This window comes from Acanthopagrus latus, chromosome 22, assembly GCF_904848185.1.
Source record: "Acanthopagrus latus isolate v.2019 chromosome 22, fAcaLat1.1, whole genome shotgun sequence".
NCBI lineage: Eukaryota > Metazoa > Chordata > Actinopteri > Spariformes > Sparidae > Acanthopagrus > Acanthopagrus latus.
Window position 1 is genome coordinate 17,984,049 of NC_051060.1, and position 26,242 is coordinate 18,010,290.

At 43.0% G+C, this 26,242-nt stretch overlaps 3 protein-coding genes across 6 annotated transcripts in view; 2 read left to right on the top strand and 1 right to left on the bottom strand.

Moving 5' to 3' along the window:
• The window catches only part of eya4 (EYA transcriptional coactivator and phosphatase 4), a 46,972-nt gene extending 40,203 nt beyond the window's left edge, over positions 1-6,769 (bottom strand). For all 4 annotated transcript variants that reach the window (XM_037087172.1, XM_037087170.1, XM_037087167.1 and 1 more), the window contains exons 1-2: positions 6,592-6,769; positions 2,658-2,718 (exon numbers count right to left, since the gene is read on the bottom strand). Coding sequence is in view for 3 of the 4 variants with exons in the window: in XM_037087170.1 (XP_036943065.1) it covers positions 2,658-2,690 (33 nt within the window). In the remaining variant the exon portion in view is untranslated. The remainder of the gene's footprint in view (positions 1-2,657; positions 2,719-6,591) is intronic.
• Positions 6,770-16,182: 9,413 nt separating this feature from the next.
• On the top strand, positions 16,183-19,697 carry LOC119012918 (zinc-binding protein A33-like). The gene is made up of 6 exons (XM_037087139.1): positions 16,183-16,740; positions 17,576-17,671; positions 17,758-17,988; positions 18,082-18,104; positions 18,738-18,856; positions 19,009-19,697. Exons 1-6 carry the CDS (start codon positions 16,336-16,338, stop codon positions 19,524-19,526), a joined length of 1,392 nt encoding a protein of 463 aa, XP_036943034.1. The 5' UTR covers positions 16,183-16,335; the 3' UTR covers positions 19,527-19,697.
• A 1,008-nt stretch (positions 19,698-20,705) lies between these two features.
• On the top strand, positions 20,706-24,842 carry LOC119012917 (zinc-binding protein A33-like). The gene is made up of 6 exons (XM_037087138.1): positions 20,706-21,383; positions 21,522-21,617; positions 21,704-21,934; positions 22,026-22,048; positions 23,123-23,241; positions 23,447-24,842. Exons 1-6 carry the CDS (start codon positions 20,985-20,987, stop codon positions 23,941-23,943), a joined length of 1,365 nt encoding a protein of 454 aa, XP_036943033.1. The 5' UTR covers positions 20,706-20,984; the 3' UTR covers positions 23,944-24,842.
• Positions 24,843-26,242: the final 1,400 nt, after the last annotated feature.

Below are 26,242 nucleotides of genomic sequence, written 5' to 3' on the forward strand. Positions count from 1 at the left end.
CTGGCATCTATAATATTAAACTACATTTCCTTTTGATTTTGGATGTTTGTTTAGACAAAACATGACATTAATGTAAATCAATGTGGATGTTTCTTCTTTAGCATGACAACAACACCCCAAAACTTATAGGTCTGCTTTTTAAAGGGAATTGACTCTTGAGTCTCATTCCCAACTTGTCAAAAACTCTTTGGGATGGCGACCGACCCGACCCATAATCCCAAAGCATCTATATCTGAAGTTGGGAATGAGACTCTTCATCTAAATCTCTTACAGAGTGGACCTATATAAGCTTTTTGTGTATTGTTTGTCGATCATCTGCTTATGCTTTCTCAATTTTCTGTATATAGATGTGGCCCAAAATGAGGCGAAATTGAAAAGAAAAAAAACATTTTTCTCGAAGAACTAGGGGGAAAATGTCCATTGTCCCATTGTTGACGCTAAAGTTGAACCAACATCTCCTTTAATAACTCTTTAATAACTGAACCTTACGAACGGAGGACTTTGTAGCCGGGCTGTTGTTTTTAGACCGTTCTTTTATGTAACTGTACCTAATATGAAGGTGAATGTTTAAATCAGTGGCACCAGACACTGAATCAAAAACAAATATGCGCCACAGAGTAAGCCTCAGCTCTATCAGTCCGTTATCTCCACGCGATATGATTAAAATCTCTGTCCTTCCTCTGAGCTCTCGTTTCCAACCCGAACAATTAATCAATGCCTTTGGGCCGCAGATCAAATTCACATTATAAATGATATCACTCCCCCCTATTTAAAGCAGGTGAAGTAATTGTGGAATACGGACATCAATATTTGATATTTGGATGGCAGCGAGACAAGATGGATGCTCCTCTCATCCTCTTTCTTCGCCTCTTCCTCGTCCTCTGCGTGTTTTCGTCGTTGTGTGTGCGCGTGCTGTGCGTGCGAGCGGCGGTACTCCGCTGGGGTCAGCCTGTAATCCAAACCCGGGGCGAGTCTGACAGAGCAACACAAAAAAGTGGAGGAAAAACAACATAGTTCATGCGCTCTGTCCCACTTTGCGCTATTATTACAGTGGAGGCTGGCAGGTCAGAGGGAGAGAGAACCAAGCCTGATGGAGGAGGAGGAGGAGGAGGTGGTGGTGGTGGTGGAGGAGGAGGAGATGAAATTACACCTGTTCTGGTGGCTGACTAACGACTTTGAAATGTGAGTGGACCTCGCTCTCCGCCAAAATCATTTTCCCAACAATACAGCCTGATCTTTAAACAAGCAGAACTGGGACGCTGCGCTGACGTGACGCAGAGACGGCCCGCTGTGCTGATACACTGACAAACCCCGAGGCACGCTGTGTTTGTGTGTGTGTGTGTGTGTGTGTGTGTGTGTGTGTGACTGGGGTCTAAAAGATTTGGTAGAGATAAGACTATCAATTAAAGGAGCACTATGTAGGTTTGGGGAAGACATCTTAGAGGAAAGAAGAGAGAGTTCTTCATTGACTGACTTTTTATGTCCTTATATGAACTAAATACATAAACTTTTCGTCATGACTGAATAAACAAACTGACCTTAAAGGACAACACAATTTCATACGGTTTTACTTTGGCGGACCCCGCCACCGTTCTAGCTTCTAACGGACATAATTTTTCTTCCGGGAACAGCTTGTTCATTCAATTAAAGAGAAAAATAAATATTTCGGGGTTTGTATTATTACCTTGTTAATGTTGTAAATATTAAAAATTTGTATTTGATTTTCTTCTGCAAATATACATAGTGCCCCTTTAAAGGAACAGGCCACCCAAACATGAAAATTCAGTCATTATCTACTCACCCACTTACCGATGAAAAGTAAAGTCAAATGTGGTATTGCGATACACAAACATTTCTGGAGTTTCACAGCAGAACAGCGCTGCAGCGTTCTCCTCGACAGTGGACATAGATAGGGACTTGTTTTAAAATGTCAAAATTAACCCCAAAACCCCCCCAAAATTTAAAGTGTCTCTCTGCAAATTGTCCGAAATCGATTTTATAAGATGTTATTTACACCCCTGACGTGTGGTCAAGCTTGTCTACCCGCTTAAGACGGGATGCGAGATAAGTAGCTACAGTAAACATGCAATCTTTAAAAAAGGGTGTAAATTACGTCTTTTCAAATCAATTTGTGATCTCAGGAGCTGAATGGAACCATTTTATTTATTTTAATGTTTTGTTTTTATCCAGTTTTCCTGTTTTTGATGATTTAAAACAATTCTTCATCTCCTTCAGTTGTCTGGGAGAATGCTGTTCTGCTGTGAAGCTCCAGTAATATTTTGTGTACTACGAAATATCACTACTACTAATGACAAAATATTTAATTTTGGGGTGAACAGCTCCTTTAAGTTGACTTTGGGCTCACTTGCACATCTATGCTCAACAAGTCCAGGTTCCTCATTGGGGGTCTACTTCCAGCATTGTTTCTAATGAAGTCTCATTCACTCTGACTGCTGCCATATGGTTACTGTACACTCACTGAACCACATCTGCTGTGTGTTACCACACACACACACACACACACACACACACACACACACACACACACACACACACGTCTTTCCATTGCACCCATACCTCAGACTTGTGTGGCCGACTCAAGGTACACCCACCCACCCACACACACAATTGAATGCATACAGTAGCGTTTAACTCACCATCTGTTCGTTGAGGTCCTGTGAGGCCTCCATGGCTTCTTGGCTCGTGATCCTCCACACACTAAAGGGGCAAAAACCAGAAAATAAAACGTGGGTGAGTGGGTAGAAGAAACTCGGAAAATTCACCGTTTTCTGTTCACCTGTGCACAGGTTTGATGCTGAAGCACCTGCGCTAATGAGGGCGATTGTTCGCTCGCCCTGACCGGACGAAACCACCCAGCCCAGCGTATTAATCTCTCTTTTTTTCCATGTCTTTGTGCATCTGTCGGTTGGACCTTCTGTCAGTGTGTTTATGTGTGAGCAACAGGAGACCGAGGGGAGGGAAGCAGCAGTGCTAACTTCGCCATATCATCTTCAGCTGTGGGTGAAGTGGAGAGATAATTGCAGAAGTAAATATCAACAATGAAAATGGAGAAGTGTAAGCGATACGGCTGCTTGGCTGGCTCTGGACCACAGACACAGTGGCTGGCTAGCGCATGGAAGACAGTGAGTGACCCTATTAATACTAGACAGGAGACAGGTTGGCGCAGGAGTCTGGAGCGGCGGGGAGGCCGAGGTGATTGTCTGCAACTTAGGTGAGATTCAACATTGAAGACATAAATTGCATTCTGGTTTTTTGTTGTTGTTGTTGTTTGGGTGTTCATTTGCCACTGTCACGCAAACAGTGACGCTGCGGGGGGGAGAGAAAAAAAGGCCAACTGAAAGAAGAGAAAACAATGCCAGCATCCCAACAGAAAAAAAAGGCACAAAATGGCTGCTCTCCGCTATACTTTACAAAGGATGTCAGAGAAGTTTGACAGTTGGGACAAAAGAGTGGGTGGCGAGGACGCGCACAAACACAATAGTCCTTCCCTGTCATTAGATCTGTGGTTCCCAGCAGAGGAGGGCCACTGAATTTACATTTCCAGTCAGTCCTCATGACAGAAATCGTTCAGTTTCACACATCTGATCAAATTCACTTCGGATTAGGTGAACTCCTATTTTTCTGCACCCGGGCAGTATCCGAAGAAAGGTGCTGTCCTTTTACTTCACGGGCTTTATCGTCACGATCAGATGAGGGTTCATATCAGAGGTTATGTTTCCAACCTGAGGGATGAGAGAACTCCCTGTTCACTCCTCGACATTGGCTGAATAGTGTTTTAAAAGAAAAAAAAAATTACTAACATTAACGTTAAATAAGAGCAACAACAGACCATTTTCAGTTTGATCAGCGTGTGCGTGTGTGTGCGTGTGTGCGTGTGTGCGTGTGCGAGCGGTGTGTGCTCGTGCGAACTCGTCTGGCTCGATCCTTTAAACTAACTGGCAGCCTTTTAATTTTTCATAGCGTTCAGCTCCTCCTCGCCTGAAACCGAAGACAATAATGCGTCTCTCAGGTGAATTGATTTGTGCCCTCTCCTCCCTCCTCCCTCCCTCCCCCTCCCTCCCTCTCTCTCCCTCCCTCCCTCTCTCTCCCTCACCTTTGTGGAGGACAGATTCAGCCTTCTATCTGTTTTGCATTTCACTCTCCCCTTCATGTTTTTTTTTGTTTTTTTTTTTTTTTTGTCTGTCTTCACTGGGGATGTAGTGGACGATTAACCCATCCATTGATTCATTATCCTCTTTGAGGGGTTGTGGGTGGCCTCCCAGCTGACATCGGACATGAATTGAGGCGCACCCTGGACCGGCTGCCGGTTCTTAAAGTAGCTGAAAGATTACCAATGATTTTATGACTCTTAGTGAAAAAGGCTTGTGTGACTTTTGGGCCTTTAAAAGTGACACAAAAATATACTGACACAGTGTTGAAGTTTAGAATAAGTCTTTTAAAAATAATCCTGTATCTACACTGTCATGCTTTTTTTTTTTTTTTTTTTTTTTTTCGAAATAAACCTTTTATTAATTGCTTTTCCTACTCTGGCCCGCTCACCTCTCCTGCGTTACGTCCCACTACACATGAGTGCCCGGCGCGGCCCTGAACTCACCCAGTAGTTACCTGACACTGCTGGGTGAATCAATAATGCCTGCCATTTCCTTCAGCGTCCCAGAAGAGAGAATTATATTTCCCTCCACGGCTACTGACAGCGACATAAGAAACACATATGGGACGGCGGAGGGTTTGGAAAGTGGACTGCACAGCCACACTGTGTGTAATCTGCTGCTATTAAAGCCACAGAGAGGAGAGTGTGTGGAGCAAACCGCAAGACGGCTGCTGCTGCTGCAGAGAGAAGTCAGTCAGACTCAGCTTTTATTTTGTATTTTTAAGCACAGATCAGTCTTACTTAATTCATATTTATTTTGTTAAAGAGCCAACGATTTTATTTGTCCTCACAGGAAACATGCAGACACACGTCTAATCTTTTACATCTGAATTATATTCAGCAGCAGATACTGAGGAGACACATTTATATTCAAAGGAGTGACTGTCAAAATAAAATTAAATCGTCCTTTACAGAGGTTCATATATTTTTCAGCACAATTGGGAGGAAATTTTAAGGGAATTAGAGTAAGAAGTGTGTAAATCTATTTATTTATTTTCGCACACCGGATGGTATTAATTTTGAATCTTTCCGGACTAAATTCCACTGGGCTTTTATCGCTGTAAAACGCAGCCTTATAGGCAGTTAAACTGGTTAATAGACAGTGTTTCAGATAACCGAGTGGTGCGAGAGAACAATGGAATAAAACAATAAAACCAAACGTCACAATTTTAAACAAAATTACCACCAGAAAAACGGAAAGGAAAGGAAATCATTAAAAAAAACGGCATTAGAAACATTTTAATATGTTCTGAAAGACAGAAAACGGGCAGTCGGGAAGACTGCGTTATATTTTCCTCTTCAAATAATAAACTTTTCTAAATAACTTGAATATTACGCGTTTGTTTTGAATTTTTTTTAAAAAGCTGCAACTCAATTCGTATAAACAAAATAAAAAAAATTATAATAAAAAAGGCCAGAATAATGGTTTATTTTTATCCTCTCTGTGTGCAGGACTGAACCCAGTCCATCCATCTTTCCTGCGCATTAATGCGCGTTGGTTAACTATGAGACCATTAATGTGAAATCTAATCTGTATGGATTACGGCGCAGTATGGCCTATCAGATTTTGAGCCGGCGCGTAACCTGTCATGTAGTTAGGGGCAGGCCAATAGCCAGGGGCCATTCAAGCCCTGCGGAGCCCGGCCGTGGTTTAAGATTCCCATTTCCTACATATCAAATATAAACACAAACTCCACGTGGGATGAGAGGAGAGATGGGGAGAAAAAGCGGCGGACGCAGCGGAGGATGTGACGCTCGCTGGCGCACAAATTCCGCCGCGTGTGATGAAATCTGGGTGAAAAAGACGTGGAGACCACACTGACCCGCGGTCAGATCCTCCAGATACTGTGTTTAATTTTAGCAAATCATTTTAGATTTTTTTTTTCTCCCAATATAAAGCCTCTTATAACTAAATTTGCTTCTTAAATTGATGTTAAATTAAGTTTCCGTCCATCGTTAAACAGCAAAGTCTTTACCTGAAAGTCAACAGGAGGATAAAATACATTTAGGAGAGATTCATATTGCTGAGGATGAAGTCTGGACTCCATCCCAAAGTGAGCGAGAAAGTGACGCAAACGTAAATATTATTATCATCGCTTCTGAAAAAAACAAAACAAAACAAAAAACGCGTGAATGCGCATGGAACAGCCGGACTACACCAATTTACGCACACGAAAAATCACGATATTGTCATGAGTAGAACATTTTAAAAATGAGAGATTTTGTCACTGGATGATGAATCGTCTTGAAATAAATTAAATGTCTCGCTTGTTATTAGACAATTCGTCCAATAGCATCAGACTGAATGAAAGTCAGCGGCTGTGGTGGAGTCGCGGCCACACGGACGCTCCCTGAGCTGATGTTGGACACAGTCAGAGATCTCCAACTGTCTGTCAGTGAAGAATCAAAGTGAACATTACCTGTGTCAAAATTTATTTTTGTGTCGTCCCCCGGCAAGAAATCAGCTCCCAGCTCTCCTTCACTCCTCACAGACGCTCATGATCGAATGCAGTGTGGTCGCCGCACAGCTCTCCCTGCTGTTAGCAGGCTGTCACTGACTGGCTTCAAAACACCTCAGCCGCTGCTGGCCATTACCAACAGGAGTCCCCCCCCCCCACCACCACCACCACCACCACGCCACCCCCCAACCCACCCCACAAAAAATAAAAACAAGCCCGGAGAGTTTGTCCACGCTCGATTTGAAGTCATTTACAAACTCAAAGCCAGGTCCCGGCTCGCGGTCTCGGTGGCGGGACCGCTCGCTTCTGCGGGAAACACCATTATTTTCAGTCCGCGTCCAAGTTTGAGCACCAGGCTGTTCACAGGCATTAGGCTCAACTTCATTATTGAGACCCGTGGCTGCTGCGCATGCGTCCAGCTGCCATGCGGACACTATTGGGCAAGTGTCCAAAGGACTAATGGGGTTCAGGAGGGAGGGGGTGAGGGTTGGGGGGGGGTTCTTGACATTCTTATTAATAGTTTGGCCCAAATGACGAGCTCACAGTTTTATTTATTCCATCAGAGCAAAAACAACATGCACCCACTGACCAGCATGCACCTCTCTCTCTCTCTATTAGAAAAACAGACACAACACATGTAAGCATTCAGTTAATTGTGAATGTTATTTATTTTCTCCTGATAATGATAAATAGCCTTTGTAGCGCACAAACCAACAGGTTATTCTAGCATTTTTCCTCACTCCCCTGTTAATATTTCTGCATGTGGAAAATGCTTCCGTGCTCCTCGTGAACGTGCCGTGGGCTTTTGAGCGTAAAAACTCAAAGATAACAAACAAACAAAAAGGCTACATCAATTGTTTCAATGAAAGCTGGACACAGCTGGTTCTTGTCAGGCGACTGTCAGGGCCGCAGCCAGGATTTTGAGAAAACTGAGGTCGAGTGTCCCCCCGACATCCCCTGTAGTCCTTCAATTTAATTTAATTGTATTTTTTTATTTTTTAGATTTGAAAAAGAGAGGGCCGTTTGTAGAAAAGTGCCCATAAATTCCTGAATATATTAGTAACTGATATGTACTTGTTTTCTGTACTGAGAGCATGCGGGCACACTGGCATGGACTCCACAAGTGCGAGCAAAACCTGATGACAAAAACACTTTGGCTAGTCGACCCTACTGTATGCCATCGTTATATTCCGACTATTGTAATGTTATATAAAGTATTTAACAATTCAAAAATATGTAATTTGTATTTTTGTAGGATCTCCATTAATGTCTTTGGATGCAGTTGCAAGTCTTTCTCGGGTTAGGTGACACACAAATACACACGGGACAAGGTTTTGTTCATCCACATTCATGACTGACAAAACAACAAGAAATATAAAATGAAACAAAAATAAAATAATTTATTAAAGAGCAGTTTTAGACAGGAGACTGCCTCTGACAGGCTCATAACCCAACAAACGGAAGACAACAAAGTTACATGTTCTCTTTCCACCATATTAACAAGAGAGCGTGTTTCACTCACCGTTCAAAGCTTTGTGAATTTAAAATGTATTTGATGTAAGTTCATAAAAGGCTCAAAGCTTCAACATTCTTTCGAAAATGATTTGTTTAAGTCTGGGAAGACATTACTGACAATGCACAAGACTGTCACTGGTGTTTTTAATGTAAGTTGTACCAGAAAGAATTCAATTTACCAGAAAAGAAAGAGAAAAAAAAAGGCTTTCTCAATAAACAAAACAATACTTCAAATAAGCGTTGCACTGTGGAGGACGCAGACTTCAAATGATAAGTTACCCAAGTTTAAACATGCCCCCGACAGAGAGTCACTTGAAAACAGTTATTGTAATGAAATATACAGTAATACAAATATCAGAGCGGACATGGCAGACAGAAGGAAAGCACGGTGCCGTTTCAGTCTGTATACAGCTGGAGACAGAGACATGGAGAACAACTCGCGCTAATAAAAGCCAGAAAACATGCTGGGTGTACAAAACACAATAACAAACATAAAATCAGCATGACTCAAATAAATCTTGTGAGAGCGAAGTCAGACGGCGCTGTTCCACAGTGGCCCCCTGAAAAAAAAGATGACAGATTTGGCCCCGGAGTGTAGTTTATTTGAAAAATTGAATGTTTGTTATGGATTATGGATTCTGGGACCGTCGGATCCCGCTGGCCTGGGACCAGCACTCTTTTACCATGCTGTAATTTATTTGGGGATGATGATGTCAGCAGCCTCTGCGACTGATTCCCTGATTGTTGGTTTATAGATCCCGCTGACAATCACTCGCACATGCACACAGAACGGGCGCGCACATCTCCCGTCCCCTCGCTTCTCCGGCCCTCTCGTGCGCACAAATGCATTTTGTTTACGCGACTCAAAGGGCTTCTTGGTATCATTGTGTGGAAAAGAAAAGAGCCAAAGTTTCCCTGGCATCGCACACGCAAACACTGAAAAAGAAAAAAAAAAAAAAAAGTTTGTTCTTTGCGGCATTGGCTGGCACATCAGCTGGCCGAGCCACAGAGGAAGAGAAAGCCACTGACATGCTGGCAAAGCGGAATGAAAAAGTGAGAGCGGAGTGAAAAGGAGGCTGTCACATTAATTTTCTTACCTCAGTGCAGCTTTTTGCCCTCACTCTCACTTTCATTTCTCTGTCTATTCATTTTCTTTTTCCATGTGTCTGTTTAATTGGGTGCCGGGGAACATGGATTCAGTATTAGTGATGTCACCCACACATTAGTGGCTGGGTTTTTCGTTGAAGACTCAACTATGGGTTGCCAGTATCTTGTCAAATACTGGGGGGGAGAGCGAGTTCGAGCGTGGCCGGAGTGGAGGCTTGGTGAGTGTCTTGCAAACCGCATGGCATTAGGCAGCAAGTCCTTCAAATTAAACGACAAAAATACAATGTTTGACCGCAAAGTTTAGACTAATACTTGGAGGAATCCTCTGATCATTCGTCTGTGCCTCTCAAAACCCTCAGTTTTAAATAAATCAGTTTTATGATGTGACAACGCGATGGTTATGTTTTGGTTGGGTTTAGGCGCAAGAACCATGTGGATGTGTGTGAGGGAGGGTTGCGGTGTCGGTTAAAATGACGAATCCGTTAAGGTCAGTGGAGCTCCTTTGTCATGGTAACAATGACACTTCCCAAGTCCGACCCATTTCTGTGGCAACTTTCCTGTTTTCTGTTAAACTTGTGTTCTGTGGGCTAAGTTTGTCTATGTTAGTTAAACAGGAGATCAGATTAATGAGATGGTTAAAATATGTTAATGGAGGATCTCTAAAAGCTACTCCACTCGACACCCCGACCATGCGGAAGGCTTGGTTTTTATTCCATTTCCATATCCGGAGAAAAATGTTGTCCAATATTAAAGAGTGGATTAGGCTGCGTGGTGGTTAAAATATAAAACTGTAAGTCAAAGTCATATTATATTGATGCCACAATCGTCACAGACACATCCCATTGTATATAGTCACATCTCAGCTTAGCTAAAATTAGCTAAACACTAACTACCTCGCTACCTCACTGGCTAGCCAACGCAACATAACGGTCAGCACCGTGGTCTGTGGTCAGGAATAACTACACAGAGTTTCTCAAGAAGGGCAGAAGGGAACCTGGCAGCGCCGGAGCGATGTTGACTGATAATCTTGTCATCCTTGGCCTCTACGCAAAGTATGTGTGGCCTCAGACTGGTATGACTTGGCCGCAATTTGCGTCATTTAGCCTTGTTCATAAAACTTAATATTGCGAAGATATCCTTTCATTGCATACCGGAGTCCTTGCTGCAGGCTTCTCGAAGCTACAATGTCTGACACCCCCGAAAGTATCCAACGTTATCGTTATTGTCACGTTTGTCCGACCTAGCAACGGTAACCAAGGCAAGGAGGGATTGGTCAATAACAAACACGTGGCTAAGTTTAAGGATCAGCTTCTGGTCATGCTTTCAGAACACCTTTTTTAACCATGAGGTGGAAACCAACAGCGGTCTCCTGTGTTAAAGCCTGACATTACTCTCACGAGGTAGTGTATGGAAATGATCCCTCTCTGGCTTCCCACCACAATGGAAACAGATTTTTCTTGCCACTTGGTGTGATGAAACATAAAATCAAAGATCAACAGTACAATGCAACTTACCTTTGGAGTATATGCATCCTTCTATATCTCGTGCAAAATTATTGTCACATTTGCAACCAATTATATCTTTGAATGGAAATAAATATTTAGTTTGTGAGTCAGTGTGAAGCCTATCAGCCAGTCCATCAGCTGTAATGACAAACATTACCAGTGAGATCTGCACTGGGTGGAAGGTGACAAAAGACGGGCTATCAGCTCATCAGCAGACACAGGCTGAGAAGAATCACTTTGCATTGCGCAGCTGCCTTTGGACCCTGAGAGGACACCCAAGTGAAATTAGGGAGGGATGCACATTCCACACAGAGTCAGCGGAGAGAACTGAGCTCCGGTCTGTCGTCCTTGCGACGTGACACTTACAACTGAGCTTCAGCGCGCGGAATCACGGAGGATGAGCCCCGTGAAAGTCATGTGATGCCGCGCGTAGTCAGGCATGACATCACATGGTGACTGACGCGTGTGTGTCTTGGCACGGCGTCCGGAGAGTCGAATTCACACCGGTGGCATGGCCCGTGGACAGACGCTGGTATGGCAAACAGTCAAGACAGAGAAGAGAGGGAGAATAATGATCGGCGTATTCGCTGCGCGCTGCTGGAACGAGCCTGTCCTCATCAGGACCATGTCGGGTGAAAATGAAAGCAGCTTCTTTACAACTCATAGATTGTTAGGCGGTGACCTCTAGCAGCTGTAGTAATCATTACAGCTGCAAAGGAGGAAGGGAGGAGAAGAAACATGAGGAGGGAAAAGCCTGTATAGGGAAGGTGGAGGGACAGATTGGTTGGTTAAACTAGACGGTAGCCAGCGTGGTGGTGCTGCCCCGGTGGACAATGTTGCTCGGGGCCCCAAATTGCTCAGAGGAGGCCCTGGTTACAGCTGCGTTTATAATCTGTCATCTGTCTCACGCACTTCTCATGGAACAGTTTCCTTTTTAATCATTGCACCTGTCTACGTAGGGTGTATGTCCTATAGGCATCAGGTCTATTTCCTTCCATTTTATGCTTGTAACTTCAGTGGCTGTGTATTGGCATCTGAGCAGCAACAAAAAGGAAGTGACCTGCACAGACTGCTGTCCCTGAACACATCATGTGTGAACTCTGACGGGAGGCAGAAGCTGCTGCTCTGGTAACGTGCTGTTTTTGGTATACAGCCTGTGTAGACATTGTGTTGACTTACTCGTACGTGCCACCTCAAAATAACCCGTTTAATGAGAATGTTTCTTGCTTCAGGGCCATTAGACCTGCCATCAGTGAGCGTCAGAGAGGGGGCATAACGTGCAGCCACTCCCGAGTCCCACCCACCTTTCAAGCAAATGTCACAGCCATCTTATAGGAGTCACTATAGGAGACTATACTGGCTTCCCGCTCTTGAAAATAAGTTTTGCTTGCTCCTCAGTATCAGTATGAACACATTTTGTCGGGAAGGATTTTGGGAAATTCCAATTAGTAGATGAGTTTACATCGGTGTGTTTCCAGTCCTGTTTGACTCTATCAATAAGGTCTTCCTGCCTCCCTGTCCCTCCTGCAGCACAGACCTCAGGCCTGGACCTTGCTGCTCAGTGATTGACACATTCTGGCAGAATAAATTAAAACCTCAAGCTGTGACAGAGCCCGAAATAGCAGGAAGCTGTCGCTGACCTGCAGTCTCTAGTGCCACATGTCAGCAAGCTTAAAAAACTTGGCAGAACATTCTGCACAAAGGAAGCATGTACAGGTGTTTGTGCATTTCTGATGTGTGTGAGAGAGAGTGTGCGTGTGTGTGTGTGTGAGCGTTTATATGAGTCAACAAGCACTAATCTATGTTGATGCTTCAACTACAGCTGCCGTGTCAGACATGAATCCTACAGGTTGTCGTAAACAGAGCCAGCGTGCGAATGTGTGCCACTTTCTTAGTAAAAACTTCTGAAAACTGATTTCAACTTGTTTAATTAAACTGCAACCACTTTGGAATTTGAAGGCAGTGGCAGATGGATCTATTTTTTTAGCCAGCTGTTCTCTGGAGGGTGACGCCGGGGTGGGGGGCTAAGCCCCAAGATGTTTAGTGGCGTAGGACTGTGGGTCCCTTTGCCAAGTCACAGAGCTCCTGGTTCTTGCCAAGCAGGGGGTGGGTGATAGAAAATGCCATTTAGCTGGCTGGTATTTATAGATATGTGAGGAACTTGTGCTCAGGCCGGGCCGAGGTGCTGACTACGTAAAACGAGAGGACGCTTCCAGAAGTCGAGTGTCAGGGCACACAGATAAAAATACCCGGTGAAAGATGGGGCTGGTCATTAGTGGCACAGTCTGGCATGTGACATGGCAGCATTTCAGAGGTGATTTATGATTATTACTACAGCTAACCTATACCTCTCCCTTTCCTGCCCCCCACCCTCCATCCCAAATGGGTTTGCCAAATGGAATGGCGCAAGGGGTTTATTTCAGGAGTATGCAGAAAAAAAAAAAGTCTGTTGGCATTTTGGACTTTGGCAAAGTGCCACGGTTGGGTTTCAGTTTTTTTTTTTTTACCACAATATTGAAAGGAAAACAAAAGTGATATTAAATCAATCTCTGGTTTTAAAGACGGTGGCGCACGAGTGAAATGCATGCCTCTCTGTGTTTCCGTAAGCGAGACAAAGATCCATGAATCAGAATGAATTCATGAACACGTTAAAATGGTGTTGGTCACGACGCGTATCGTATGATTTACCGCAGGAAACACAAATCCGTCAAATAATTCTGCACAACAATGGTGTTGGATGAAGACACAGAGAGAGGGGAGGGGGGGATAATGAGCTCATTGCAGGCCGCTGCCTTCCCTAATTGCCAGAGTGAGCTGCCACAGGGAGGAACAAAGGAAACATTTAACACGTCGTAAATTCCTGTAATGTCCTGCCGAGGAGCTGCCGCTCCGGTTACACTTACAACTGTTTTTCGCTGACTCTCTATTAGTGTCCAGTGACAGAAGGACACAGACATAATACAGTAAAAGACAAGTATAGCACAAATTTTAACTGTGTTTTTTCCTTCATTTGAAAAGTTTCTACGTGTGCTTCCTGTGATCACTGCAGTCAAATGATGTCTGTGCTCTCCCATCAGATCAACAGTCAGTGGTTTAAGTCTCATGTGCTTCTAACCTTCAGGAAAAAGCTGTTTAAATTTCAAATTAAGACACTGAACTTCTTAAAACTATTGACAAATGCTTCTACAAACCCCGCTCGCATATAACTTGAGCAATTTATCACATAAAGAACGCAACTGATGTTTTCGTCTCTTCCTTCAAAATACGTTGAATATCGAGTCCAGATTTAGACTCGTATAATGTTTCTTCTGTTTCACGGAGAGGAAAGCTGTGCAGCTGAACATTAACACACGGCACTTCTCTCCAAGAGTCTGCAGAGAAGTGCTACAGTGTCTCGCTGAATTTCTTCCCAGTCTTTTGTCCCTCATGGCAAATGATGGAGCATATGCCTTACTCTGTGAGATGGTGATCAAGTGAGTGTGAGAGCAGTTGAGGGAAGAGACGGAAAGAGGGAGAGAGCGAGAGAGTGAGAGATTTGTCCCACATTTACCGTCCTGAGAGACTCCTCACGTACGGTATAGTACTGTGTGTTCCGCACTGTGTGTGTGTGTGTGTGTGTGTGTGTGAACACAACACGTACCAACAAAATTAGTTTACCATCAGCTGTGCTCTGGCGCTCGTTCGGTCCCAGCCTCTGTCCAGTATTTCTTCCAGCTCCCTCCACCTAATGGCGGCTCAGGGCGGTTTTACTGCGCCACCCTGGGGAGGCTACTGTGGCCAGATCCAGAACACTTGGCTTTATGTGGATTGAATGTTTTATGGTTATGGACATAATATTTAAGTATAGGAACAGTCTCACAAGAATCCACCCCCGCACCACTATCCACAGCCCTAATAATTACAGCAGCGCAGGGAATGTAAGTGGGAAAAGTCTATATGCTGCGTGAGCGGCGTTATGTAACTGAGCTGTCTTCTGTGAGAGATCGACTGTAGGTTTGATAGATAACCCCAATACTGATGGCGGAGGTTTTTACGTACTGACAGGAAACCATATATAACCAAACTGAACCACTGAGAGACACATTCTTTCTTTCTTTCTTTTCTTTTCTATCAGCATTTAAACTCTACCTCGTACCACACAAAATGTAAATAGGAGTGTGTTTGATGGGTCTGGAAAACTGCAAAATGCTGTTTCTTCTCTTGAGGCAACTTTCATGTCAAAAGTCACAACAGAAGTGTGTCTGATTCCCTCCTTTTGGTGCAGAAACAATAAAATCTATATTCTACACCTCACCTTATATCTATATTGATCTTTGTTGTGTGGGTTCAACAGACTAAAAGAGACCATATACGTTACATTTAAGCGTTTAAAAAGTGTGTGAAAAAGAGACGGTGAGAAGAGGAGAGGAAGTAAAGAGCAGCCACACCAGCAGGCCACGCGGTGGTGCGTGCTGTCATGTTAAACCAGTTAGTCGTTGATCGCTGTCGCTGCAGCGGTCAAGGGTCGAATCACTTGTGATTTTCACCGCTGGGGATTTGATGTGTGCACCTTAATGTGTGAGAGTACTGTGAATAAAAAGATGCACAAACAAGGTTAAATAAAACATCCAATATGATCTCGTGCCATGAGGAAAGTCCTTACACGTAATGCTGTGTCACAGAGATTGTAAAATGAACCTGTGAATGATTTGTGTGCTACGTTACAGGTTTGCAGTGGACTGATTTGAAATCCTGTACCCGTCTGCTCCTGCGGGTTATTTGACCTTACTCGCCTCTCTCCCACAGCTTCGCCTTGATGAGAGATCTTACAAGAGTTGAATACCAGCACCTACATTACATCTGTCAAATTGTTACAGACCGGGGATTTGTATTCACAACAGTGGTGTCGCACTCAGAAACTGTGGGGGGGGGATGCGAAATTCTACACAGTGTTGCTTTAAGTAGAGGATAAGTTCCAGGAGAAAATGTTATATAGTGATCCAGAACATTTCCGTTTGTGAATAAAAAATGTAGCGTTGGTTTTCTGGGTTGCCTTGGCTGAAATCTCTCAACATGTTCAATCATACACATGTAAGTTGATGTGTGTGCTCCTCCAAACTATTTTCATGACCTGGTTGCGCTCACTGTTGGTTTCCATTTGAAATAAAGTGGAATTTCAAAGTGTTGGCTTGTTTCCAATCTGTCGCAATAGTAAAATGTGTAAAACAACTGAGAATACCACCCCCCTTCTAAAAAGTCTGAGTTTTGTTAGTCATAGAAAACAGTTAACTTTCACACTGTTTGTGTCTGCACTTTTTCAGCTCAGTGCTGCTTCTACCTCCAACTCGTTCAGGTGTTCAAAGGTTATATATGATCTATAGTAGGTCTGCCGTTTTGTGACACAGAAGGCAATTAGATAAGCAGTTTTATCTCTCGCGGGTGAGTGTGTAATCAGTCATTGCACAGGGTAGAGATCAGAAAGCAAAAACTCCTCCCTGTTCACGCGGAGAACTGGGAGAAGTTACAGCAAGTCTGAAGCTACCTGCTTGTGGTAATGCTTTAAGTAAAAGTTCAGATAGCCGCTGGATAAATTAACAGAATGGCTGCTAACGCATCACCGTCTGAAGTGGAGTGCACCTGCCCCGTGTGCTGTGAAATCTTTAAGGATCCCGTTCTCTTGCTGTGCGGTCACAGCTTCTGTAAGTCCTGCCTTCAGGAGTGGTGGAGGAAGAGCACACAGCAGACATGCCCGGTCTGCAAGGAAATCTTTCCCATGGGTGAGCCTCCACGTAATCTGGCGCTGAGGAACCTGTCTGACGCCTTGAGACAAGAGAGGAGTCAGAGAGCTGACTCGGCATCTGAAGAGCTCTGCAGTCTGCACAGTGAGAAGCTGAAGCTCTTCTGTCATGACGATCAACAGCTCGTCTGCCTGATCTGTCGGGATTCACTAAAACACAAGAAACACAACTGCGTCCCCGTCAACGAAGCAGCAGAAGCCCAAAGGGTGAGTGAGCAAATATATGTGTAAACTCAACAAAAATACAAATACAACACTGGATTGCTCGTTGAAGTAAAGGTTTTAAGACTTTTGTATGAGCATGGAAACAGATTTGTTAAATCCGTGTTATTGAGCACTTGTCTGTCAAGATTAGTCATCCACCTGACCGGCGTTGCATATCAAGAGGCCGATTAGACAGCGCGGTTATTGCGCAGGTGTGCCTCGGGCCGATCGAAATGAAAGGCCACTCTGAAGTGTGCGGTTTTGTCGCACAACACAACGCCACAGACGTCACTAAAGTTTTGAGAGAGAGTGCACTCGGCATGCTGACTGCAGGAAGGAACGAGGAAGCTCTGCATGGGAAAATGCTCACCCATGATGCTGCCTTAGACTTTGGTGAAGCACTGATGAATCCTGGTGTCCACTGCACCTGGCAGATGATAAGGCGTGGTGCTGGTGATCAGCTGGCTGATGTTAGTGTAGCGGACAGTGTACCTCATGGTGGCGATCAGGTTATAGTATGGATATGCATAAGCTCCAGACAACAAACACAGGAAATGTGAATGCACTGGGATGCCATGAGGAGATCCAGATACCTTCTGTCCTGCCGCTCGCCCAGCGCCATCACCTGCAGTATGATCATGCACGGCACAGCTCAACTTTATGTGAAGGAGATGTTTTTCATCTGTATAAGACAAATTGTGGTCACACTAAATACTCAATTAGCATCTTAATATCCCACCTCTGCTCAAAATCTGAGAGAATAATTATTTTGACTAAAACTTTGACTTCAACTTTTGTGTTTGCTGTATAGTTAATTGTGTGTCCATTCTATCTGAAGACCCAACTCAAGGTTCAACTGATGACCTTAAAAAGCAAACTGGAGTCCTTTAACAGAGTGAAACTCAACTGTGATAAAATGAAGAGCCACATCAAGGTAAGTCACAGACGTCATGGCTGTGGAGGCGGAGAGCAGCGTGTTGATGTATGCCTCATTCTAAAAGTCAAACTGCTTCTCCTCAGCTCCAGGCTGAGCAGACGGAGAAGACGATCAAAGAGGAGTTTCAGAGGCTGTACCGGTTCCTGCGAGCACAGGAAGTTTTTCGAGTCGACGCGGTGAGGAAAGAGGCGACGCTCAAGACTGAGGCAATGAGGATCAGGATTTTAAATCTGACCGCGCAGATGTCTTTGGTCTCACACAAAATCAAGACCATCGAAAACGAGATGAGGGCCGAGGACGACTCATTCATGCTGGTACTCAGTAATCAACTAATGTTCTGAACATTATAATGAATATTCAACTAAATTAGAGGTGCTGAGTTCTCTTTTTTTCTCTTTGTTTGACAGAATATCAAATCCATTAAGGAGCGGTAAGTTGCTTCCTGTTCACACATCGAAGCACAGCCAATTGATAGCATTTCAAAGTGTCGACTTCTAAATTGCCGCAGTGGGTTGATGGTAGTCCGGGACTTTCTCATCGACTGTGAGGGGAGAAAGTCCTGGATGCATCCCCCCAAAAAAGGCTCCCTGCTTGACTGAATGTGGGAAAGCTAACCTTCAAAAAAGTAAAACATCCGGTTTGAAATCCCTTCCTATAAATCTTAAAGCAGCTGTAAGTAATATCTTTTAACAAACTGAAATAAGTGTTGTTAGCTCTATATTCCGACAGTAATCACTGTTATAGAGTGTTTGGTCAGTAACATGATGTCTCTCCTCCCCCGCTCATGCAGTAAAAGAGAACATACATTTTCTGGTATCCCTCTGGCAGCCACCCATTCATGTAGTAACGTGTGGAGGAGGGAGGCCAAAATGATGACAGCGCTTACGGCATCTTTAAATCTCCCCTCTGTGTGGCCTATCAACAATTATAAGCCATCACCTGTAAATACATGGCTGTAACAATAAATAACAGCCATGAATAATATATAAAATTGTTTTGATGTGAGCCATATTGTAAAGATGATAACTGTGAGGCATTTACAGCTTTGCAACAATTCTTTCAGATCACAGTGCAACCTGCCAGAACCGGAGACTCCATCAGGAGCCCTGATCAACGAGGCCAAACACCTCGGGAACCTGCTGTTCACAGTCTGGGCAATGATGGCGAGTGATGTCCACTACAGTAAGCAATGTTATGTTGGCTATGCATCGCCATATTCGGACATTTGAGTGTGCGGTAGCATGTAGGGGCAACCGATAAACTGTAATGACTTCTTCACTGTCACTTTAATAAACATCTCGATAAACTTTTCTTTTTTCCGTTTCTATCTGAAGCTCCCGTGACTCTGGACCCAAACACTGTCGACTCGCTGTTGACTATTTCAGAACAGGCGACCCGTTCAACAAGACGTGACAAGAGTCGGCCGCTCCCTGCGAATCCAGAAAGGCTGGACAGCTCGGGCGTTCTCGGCTCGGAAGGCTTTCGCTCTGGAAAACACAGCTGGGACGTGGAGGTGGGGGGTTACTGGGCTCTCGGTGTGGCTGCTAGAACCAACAATCAAACCTCTGGGCCCTGGGGCATCTATATATGTAACTGCCACGTCTGGATGCATGAGCTTAAGCCAACAGGCGGCAAATGTGGTGGAGAAATTATATCTAAAGAGTTGTTCCCCCAAAAAGTCAGAGTGCAGCTGGATTATGACAAAGGAAAACTGACATTTTTTGACCTTGACAGGAAAAAAAATTTGCACACAATGAAACACACTTTCACAGAAATAGTCTTTCCGTACTTTCCTGATAGTGCAAAAATCCTTCCGGCTAAAATGTCAGTGGAAATAAACCAACCCGGATAACCGTTGTGATTTACTGCAGAGGTCAAACTACTCAGCTGCCTTTGCAAATCTTTAACTTGTTGCCATATCAGGTGTGACAGTTTGTATGAAAGTTTAATATTTCTTTTGATATTTAGTTTATGTCTGTCAGATTTCACCACAGATAAATAAATCTTGGTCTGTTGAGTGTCACCTCTGCTGTTGGGCTTCAGTTTCTACCAGCCTGCATTACAAACTGAAGGCGAGAAGTTTAAAAGGCTCGGACAGGCTGATGAGAAATGCTCTTGATTTGCATTATGGGAAATGTAGGCTGCTGTGCTTTTGGAGCTTGGAACTTCTTGTTTTAATGCGGCTCTTGTGTGTACCCCAACTCTGTGGACGTATACTCACTGAAGAATCTGTTTTAACAAAATTTAACCTATTTCATTAAATGTTTAGATTATTTACAGGCTTGTAAAACCATGGCCAAATACATGGACCTGTTGAAATGTTATTACTTGATTCTATACATCAGCTGTTTTTAAGGATATAGACTTTTAGTCATTAATTACGTAAATACTTTTAATAAGGGTTGGAATTGTTCCTGTCTCCATAACTTTTACCCGATTTTTGGGAAGTTTTTCCATATCTGAACTGAATTTCTACAGATAGTCTACTGATCAAAATCCTATTCTGAGGTGAATGTGTGATTACTTCACTGAGTTTTGTTCACGAAAATGGTTGTTTTTACTTCACTATCAAAATGTACATTAAGTCAAATGCATTTCATGTCATTGAGAGAGCTGCCTTAGTTTTTTCAGGTTCATGTCTGTTTAACTGCTGAAAAGAGTCAAAGTTGTGTTTATGTTCCCAACTTATGTGTCATAAACCCTTTTACCAAACATGCATGGAGTCCACAATTATTATTATTCATATAATGCCTCATGTGGCTGGTATGTATATGCATAGCAGAATGATGAATCAGCAGTTATTACGAGGTAAAGAATCTATGATAGTGGACCATGGACAGCAGAAGTGTCAGCTACATAATCCTCACCTTGGAGGTTGCAGTGTACTCTGGACACTCCTTCACAGTTACAGACTGACTTCTTGGTTTACATATCTAGAAAGTGGAGGGGTGATAGCCGTTGTTAGTTACATAGTAACTACAGGGTGGATAAGCGTAAGACAGGACTGGAGAGGTATAAAAATAAAAAAAAAGCAACTCCTCCCACTTCTCTTGGACAAACAAGAAGAAGTCACAGCACCAAAGGCTGCTCGTGGTGGATAATTTGTATGCAAAAATAAGGAGAAAAGTTCCGTAAGTAGCACTTTTATTTTTGTTACTGGGAATTTATGAGTGTTTGTTTGAAGTATTTGCTTCAAGAAGTACCGAACCTGAGCTGTGGCTGAGCAAATAACAGAACATCTGTGAAAGTGAAAGTAAAGTTGTCTGTCTGAGACAAGAAAGACCGGACAGCCACAGGAGAAATTAACAGAATGGCTGCAAACGTGTCACCATCTGAAGTGGAGTGCACCTGCCCAGTGTGCTGCGATATCTTTCAGGATCCTGTTATCTTGCTGTGCGGTCACAGCTTCTGTAAGTCCTGTCTTCAGGAGTGGTGGAGACAGAGTAGACTGCACTCGTGCCCTGTTTGTAAGAAAGTCTTTCCAGTGGGTGAGCCGCCACGTAATCTGGCACTGAGGAACCTGTCTGATGCCTTGAGACAAGAGAGGAGTCAGAGAGCTAACTCTAAACAGTTCTGCAGTCTGCACAGAGAGGAACTTAAGCTCTTCTGTCAGGACGATCAGCAGCTCGTCTGTCTGATCTGTCGGGATTCACAAAAACATAAGAAACACAACTTCGTCCCCGTCAATGAGGCAGCAGAAGCCCAAAGGGTGAGTGAGAAAATATATATATTTTAATAAAAACAACTGAGAGAGGAAGAATTCTTCATAATGCATGTTTATTATAGGAGGTAAATGTGTTGTGTATCTAATAAACTGTTTACTATGTGTTACTGGATGTCCCCGAAGAACCAACTCAAGGTTCAACTGATGACCTTAAAAACCAAACTGGGCAAATTTAAAAAACAAAAACTCAACTGTGATAAAATGAAGAGCCACATCAAGGTAAGTCACAGGCGTCATGGTTGTGGAGGCAGAAAGCAGCATGTTGTTGTATGCTTGGGTCCAAAAGTCAAACTGTTTCCCCTCAGCTCCAGGCTCAGCAGACGGAGAAGACGATCAAAGAGGAGTTTCAGAAGCTTTACCAGTTCCTGCGAGCAGAAGAGGCTGCTCGGGTTGATGCAGTGAGGAAAGAGGCGACGCTCAAGACTGAGGCAATGAGGATCAGGATTATAAATCTGACTGCAGAGATCTCCTCCCTTACAAAGTCAGTTGAAACCATAGAGAAGGAGATGAGGGCTGATGACATCTCATTTATGCTGGTATTTAACTTATTAGTATTCTGATCTTGACATTGAATATTTAGTCAAATTAGAGGCATTGACTTGTATCTTTTCTTTCTTTATTTGACAGAATGTCAAATCCACCATGGAGCAGTAAGTTCCTCTCTGTGCACACACTCTCAATGAACAGCTGGATGAAAGTCAGCATTTAAAGTTAACCTTAACATTGCAGGAGTAGGCTGATAGTAGATTAGGACTGTCTCATCTACTGTGTTAGGAAAAACCACGTTTAATGGAGAGGACAACTGCTTAGTGGTCTGCTTGATTGAAGGTGGAAAAGCTGTCCTGAACAAGACTACGTCAAAACCTAGTATGGCGGGTCAATGTGGGAAAATGGTGAGGTAGTCAGTGGTTTATGCTTTTAATTTCTGGATATTCCCCATGCATTAAGTAAAAATTGTTCTTTACATGCATTGTAGTAGCAGATCACTTATCATGCCGTTTTAGTCAGGTCATATCACTGTGGGTTATATTGTGGACATGTAACCGTAAAAGTAAGAAAGCTTCATATCTCCTATCTTCAGTTCAAATCAGTAAAACTATATTGCAAAAAGTAATAATAAAGAAAAACTACTACTAGACAAAACTTCTATTTAGCACCAGTTTCATCCATTTTCAGGAGCAAACTTAGTGGAGAAGAAGGCCTGAGTGAGTGCAGTATGAATGACAAAAGTCATTTGTAATGACGTGCTCACCTCCATCTCAGGGTTAGGTTGCCGGGTACCTTGACACATAAACCACACAGAAACTGAGAAACACTCATTTTATCACTATCAAATTGGAAGATCAACAGTAGAAATTAGAAAGCCCGGGGGAGAAGCAGGTATGCCATTAGTGATTCAATAACCAATTTTCACTGCTTAATTTTGAAAAGGCAACGGCCAATGATGTGCTGTGACTCGACTGCCTGGATCACTGGTGTAACTCCCTCACATGTCAACGTGTTTATAGTACTTTAACTACTATCTTCTTACCTATAAATGTACTGTAAATACTTTTATTAGCCATAGAGGAAGAAATTCTAGCCATGCATAATAAAATCAGTCTGATAACAAGAATATTGTAGTGATCATAACTTTAAGGTAATTGCACCTCAGGACCAAGCAAAAATTCAACCGAGGATGGATATTTAAAACATTTGACTGGTAACGTGTCGCCGCCTTTCAGATCCCAGTGCAACCTGCCAGAACCAGAGACCCCATCAGGAGCCCTGATCGACGAGGCCAAACATCTCGGGAACCTGTCGTTCACAGTCTGGATGAAGATGAAGAATATGATCCAATACTGTAAGCAACGTCATTTCTGCCTCGCCGTATTTTAACATTTTAATCTACAGTAATGCATACAGGTAACTTTAGGAAAACTTTAACACCACACCAAACCAGGTAGTTTGATGAGAACACTTTAAGGCCTTCAGTAAAACATATACCTTAATACAAATCTCAGTAAACTTTCAAGCCTTTTGATTCTATTCTTTTTTTTTCTCTAAAGTTCCTGTATCTCTGGACCCCAACACTGGCGGCTCACTGTTGACTATATCAGAAAACATGACTCGTTCAAAAAGTGACAAGGATCAGCCAGATCCTTACGACCCAGAAAGGTTGAACACGTCAACTGTTCTTGGCTCTCAAGGCTTTAGCTCTGGAAAACACTGCTGGGATGTAGAGGTGGAGGGTTTCTATGGTGTCGGTGTGGCTGCTAAGGATCTGATGAATGATAAGATCTGGAGCATCTACATGTATGGATGCGGTGAAATACATGAACGTACTCCAGAGGGTGATGTGATAATTAAAGCCTGCATTTTACTCACAAAGATCAGAGTGCAGCTAGATTATGATAAAGGCATACTGTCATTTTTCGACCTACGTGAGAACACACTCATACACACCATCAGACACACTTTCACAGAGACGGTCTTTCCATTTTTTAGTGAGAATGCAAAAATCCTTCCGGCTGAATTGTCAGTGGTGATAAAAAAACCCAGATAAAAGACTCTATATTACGGCAGAGGTCAAACATCAAGATGAGGCCTTGAAACCTCAGCAGTTTACAATATGTCATACCACAGCAAATCCTGGACTACCACGTTCAGATGTTTTTGTTTTTTTGTTTTTCTTTTACTTTTCCATACCAGTACTTAGTTTATTTTTGTCAGATTTCAGTAATTCTTTTTTATACATCTCCCATCCCGCATATCTCAGTAGAGGTTTCTAAAGTTTGTAAAGATTACTGACCAAAAAATCATCTTTATTTTGATGTTTTGCTCTTGTGAGTACTTCAACTTTTTTGGCTGTACAATATAAAATGACATCTGTTATCACTGAACATAATTTAGTGAGTGTTTTTAAATGACTTACAAGCTGGTAGATGTACGGCCAAATGTATGTCAAATCTGTTTAAAGTTTTACTTGTTTTTTAACAATTTTTAGTTTAAATTTCATGCTGCGCTGTAAATGTATAAATGGTTATGAGTTTATATTATGTATCTCATTTGTTTTTAAGAATTAGCAGGTGTAGCTAATGGGTGGATGGATGGGTTGATTTAGAGTTAAATCATGTAAATATTTTTGATCAGTCTTATATTAAGCTTTCAAATTTAATTAAATATTTCTTGTTTTTTTTTTTATGTTTTCCTGAGTTTCCTCAACTGTTGTGATTTTGGGTTGTGTGAATTAAAATAATTGTACATCTTTCAATATTTGCCAAAATGTGTATGAAGCCAAATTGTCAGCTTAGCTCTTGTGCAATGGAGGAAATGGTCAAAGTCATGGTGCTATTGTGCAATTACCAAGTCTGAGTCCAGGGTGCGTGCAGTAATATGGCTCTTCTGATGTTTGTAATGTGAATGTAAAACAAGTAAATAAATAAACTGATATTGCAGCACACAGTCAGACCGAATGTCTTCATTAGGAATCACCAGTTTTCCCATGATGCCCCTGTGTGGCTGCCTACATGCACACGCATAGCACAGGGATGAATCATTATGAGGCAATGCTTAATGTCTCCAGTGTACTGCCATCTCTCTCTCTCTCTCTCTCTCTCTCTCTCTCTCTCTCTCTCTCTCTCTCTCTCTGTTAGCCGCTGACACACTCACACACACACACACACACACACACACACACACACACGTCCGAATCCCCACACTGATACTGAATCTCACTGGTATTACAGCTGGAATGCCTGCTATGTTTTTTCAACTAATGAAAGAATGAAGGAAAACAAACAGAGGGGCCAAATTAAAAGAGTAAAAAGGACAGAGAGAAGAAAACACACGGAGGGAGGAGAGGAAACAGAGGGAGAAAGTGGCGCACAGGCATCTTTCATCCACTTTGTATTCCCCTGCATGCTTCACATGACGAGTGTTTCTGATGGCAGCTTCTCTCAGGACTAATGAATCAGAGAGAGACTGACTGACGGCATTCGCTCAAACGTGGTCGTGAGGGCACTTTTTCCCCCTCCTTCAGAAAAAATTTGATCTTTAGAGAGAGCTAGAAGAGAAAAAGTGATACTTGAGTGTACATCATGTTTTTCTACCTCTATCCAAGATTGAATTCATGTCATCTTAAATTGATGATTGTCATTTTATATGGTGTATAAGTCAAAATTGATCCCTGAGCCTGCTAATTTTAATGCTACAGAGCAACAGTCTGGCAGATTGACCATTCTGGATGAACACCCCTCTTCTTGCCGTTGTCTTTTTTGCTTTTCTGCCTGCAAAAAAAGTCATTTGTCTTGTATAAACCATTACTTAAACACAAAGGAATGACGGCCAACCAGCATATCCAACTTTCCTTTTTTTCCCCCCTCAAAATCCCCTTCGAATGATCAATCACTGGATGTTGACCAGAGAGCACCGAGGAGCCGCCGAGTACAATACGTCAGATGTTATTTCGCCGAAAGTCCCATTTTTCTACTAATCAGATGAAATAAACACATTCATCAGAGGAACTTTCAAAGCGCGGGACGTTGTTTTTGTTACCGCGAGGAAATCAGTTTTGTCCCAGAACCTTACAAAGAGAATCAATCACGTTCGACATCAATGATTTTTAATCCGCGGGCGAAAAAAAGAAAATGCCCAACAGCTATTTGAGTGCACGTGCTTGTGTATTCGTGCGAGTGTGCTGCGCGTAAAATCCAACGAGCGAGTGACTGAGGAGGACGCTGTCAGTGGACGACAGATCAAAGGGGCGGAACATCTTCCCGTGATAAGAGCGCCAACACGGCCCTGAGCCAGAACAGTGAGCAGATATCGAGTTAGGACACGGTTAGAAAGAAGACCAGAGACGT

Excerpts from the sequence above, each read along its gene's own strand:
- LOC119012918 (XM_037087139.1), top strand. The coding sequence starts at position 16,336 with ATGGCTGCTAACGCATCACCGTCTGAAGTGGAGTGCACCTGCCCCGTG. Across the intron at positions 17,672-17,757 it reads AAATGAAGAGCCACATCAAG|CTCCAGGCTGAGCAGACGGA; the intron begins GTAAGTCACAGA and ends GCTTCTCCTCAG. Across the intron at positions 18,105-18,737 it reads ATCAAATCCATTAAGGAGCG|ATCACAGTGCAACCTGCCAG; the intron begins GTAAGTTGCTTC and ends CAATTCTTTCAG.
- LOC119012917 (XM_037087138.1), top strand. The coding sequence starts at position 20,985 with ATGGCTGCAAACGTGTCACCATCTGAAGTGGAGTGCACCTGCCCAGTG. Across the intron at positions 21,618-21,703 it reads AAATGAAGAGCCACATCAAG|CTCCAGGCTCAGCAGACGGA; the intron begins GTAAGTCACAGG and ends GTTTCCCCTCAG. Across the intron at positions 23,242-23,446 it reads GAAGAATATGATCCAATACT|TTCCTGTATCTCTGGACCCC; the intron begins GTAAGCAACGTC and ends TTTTCTCTAAAG.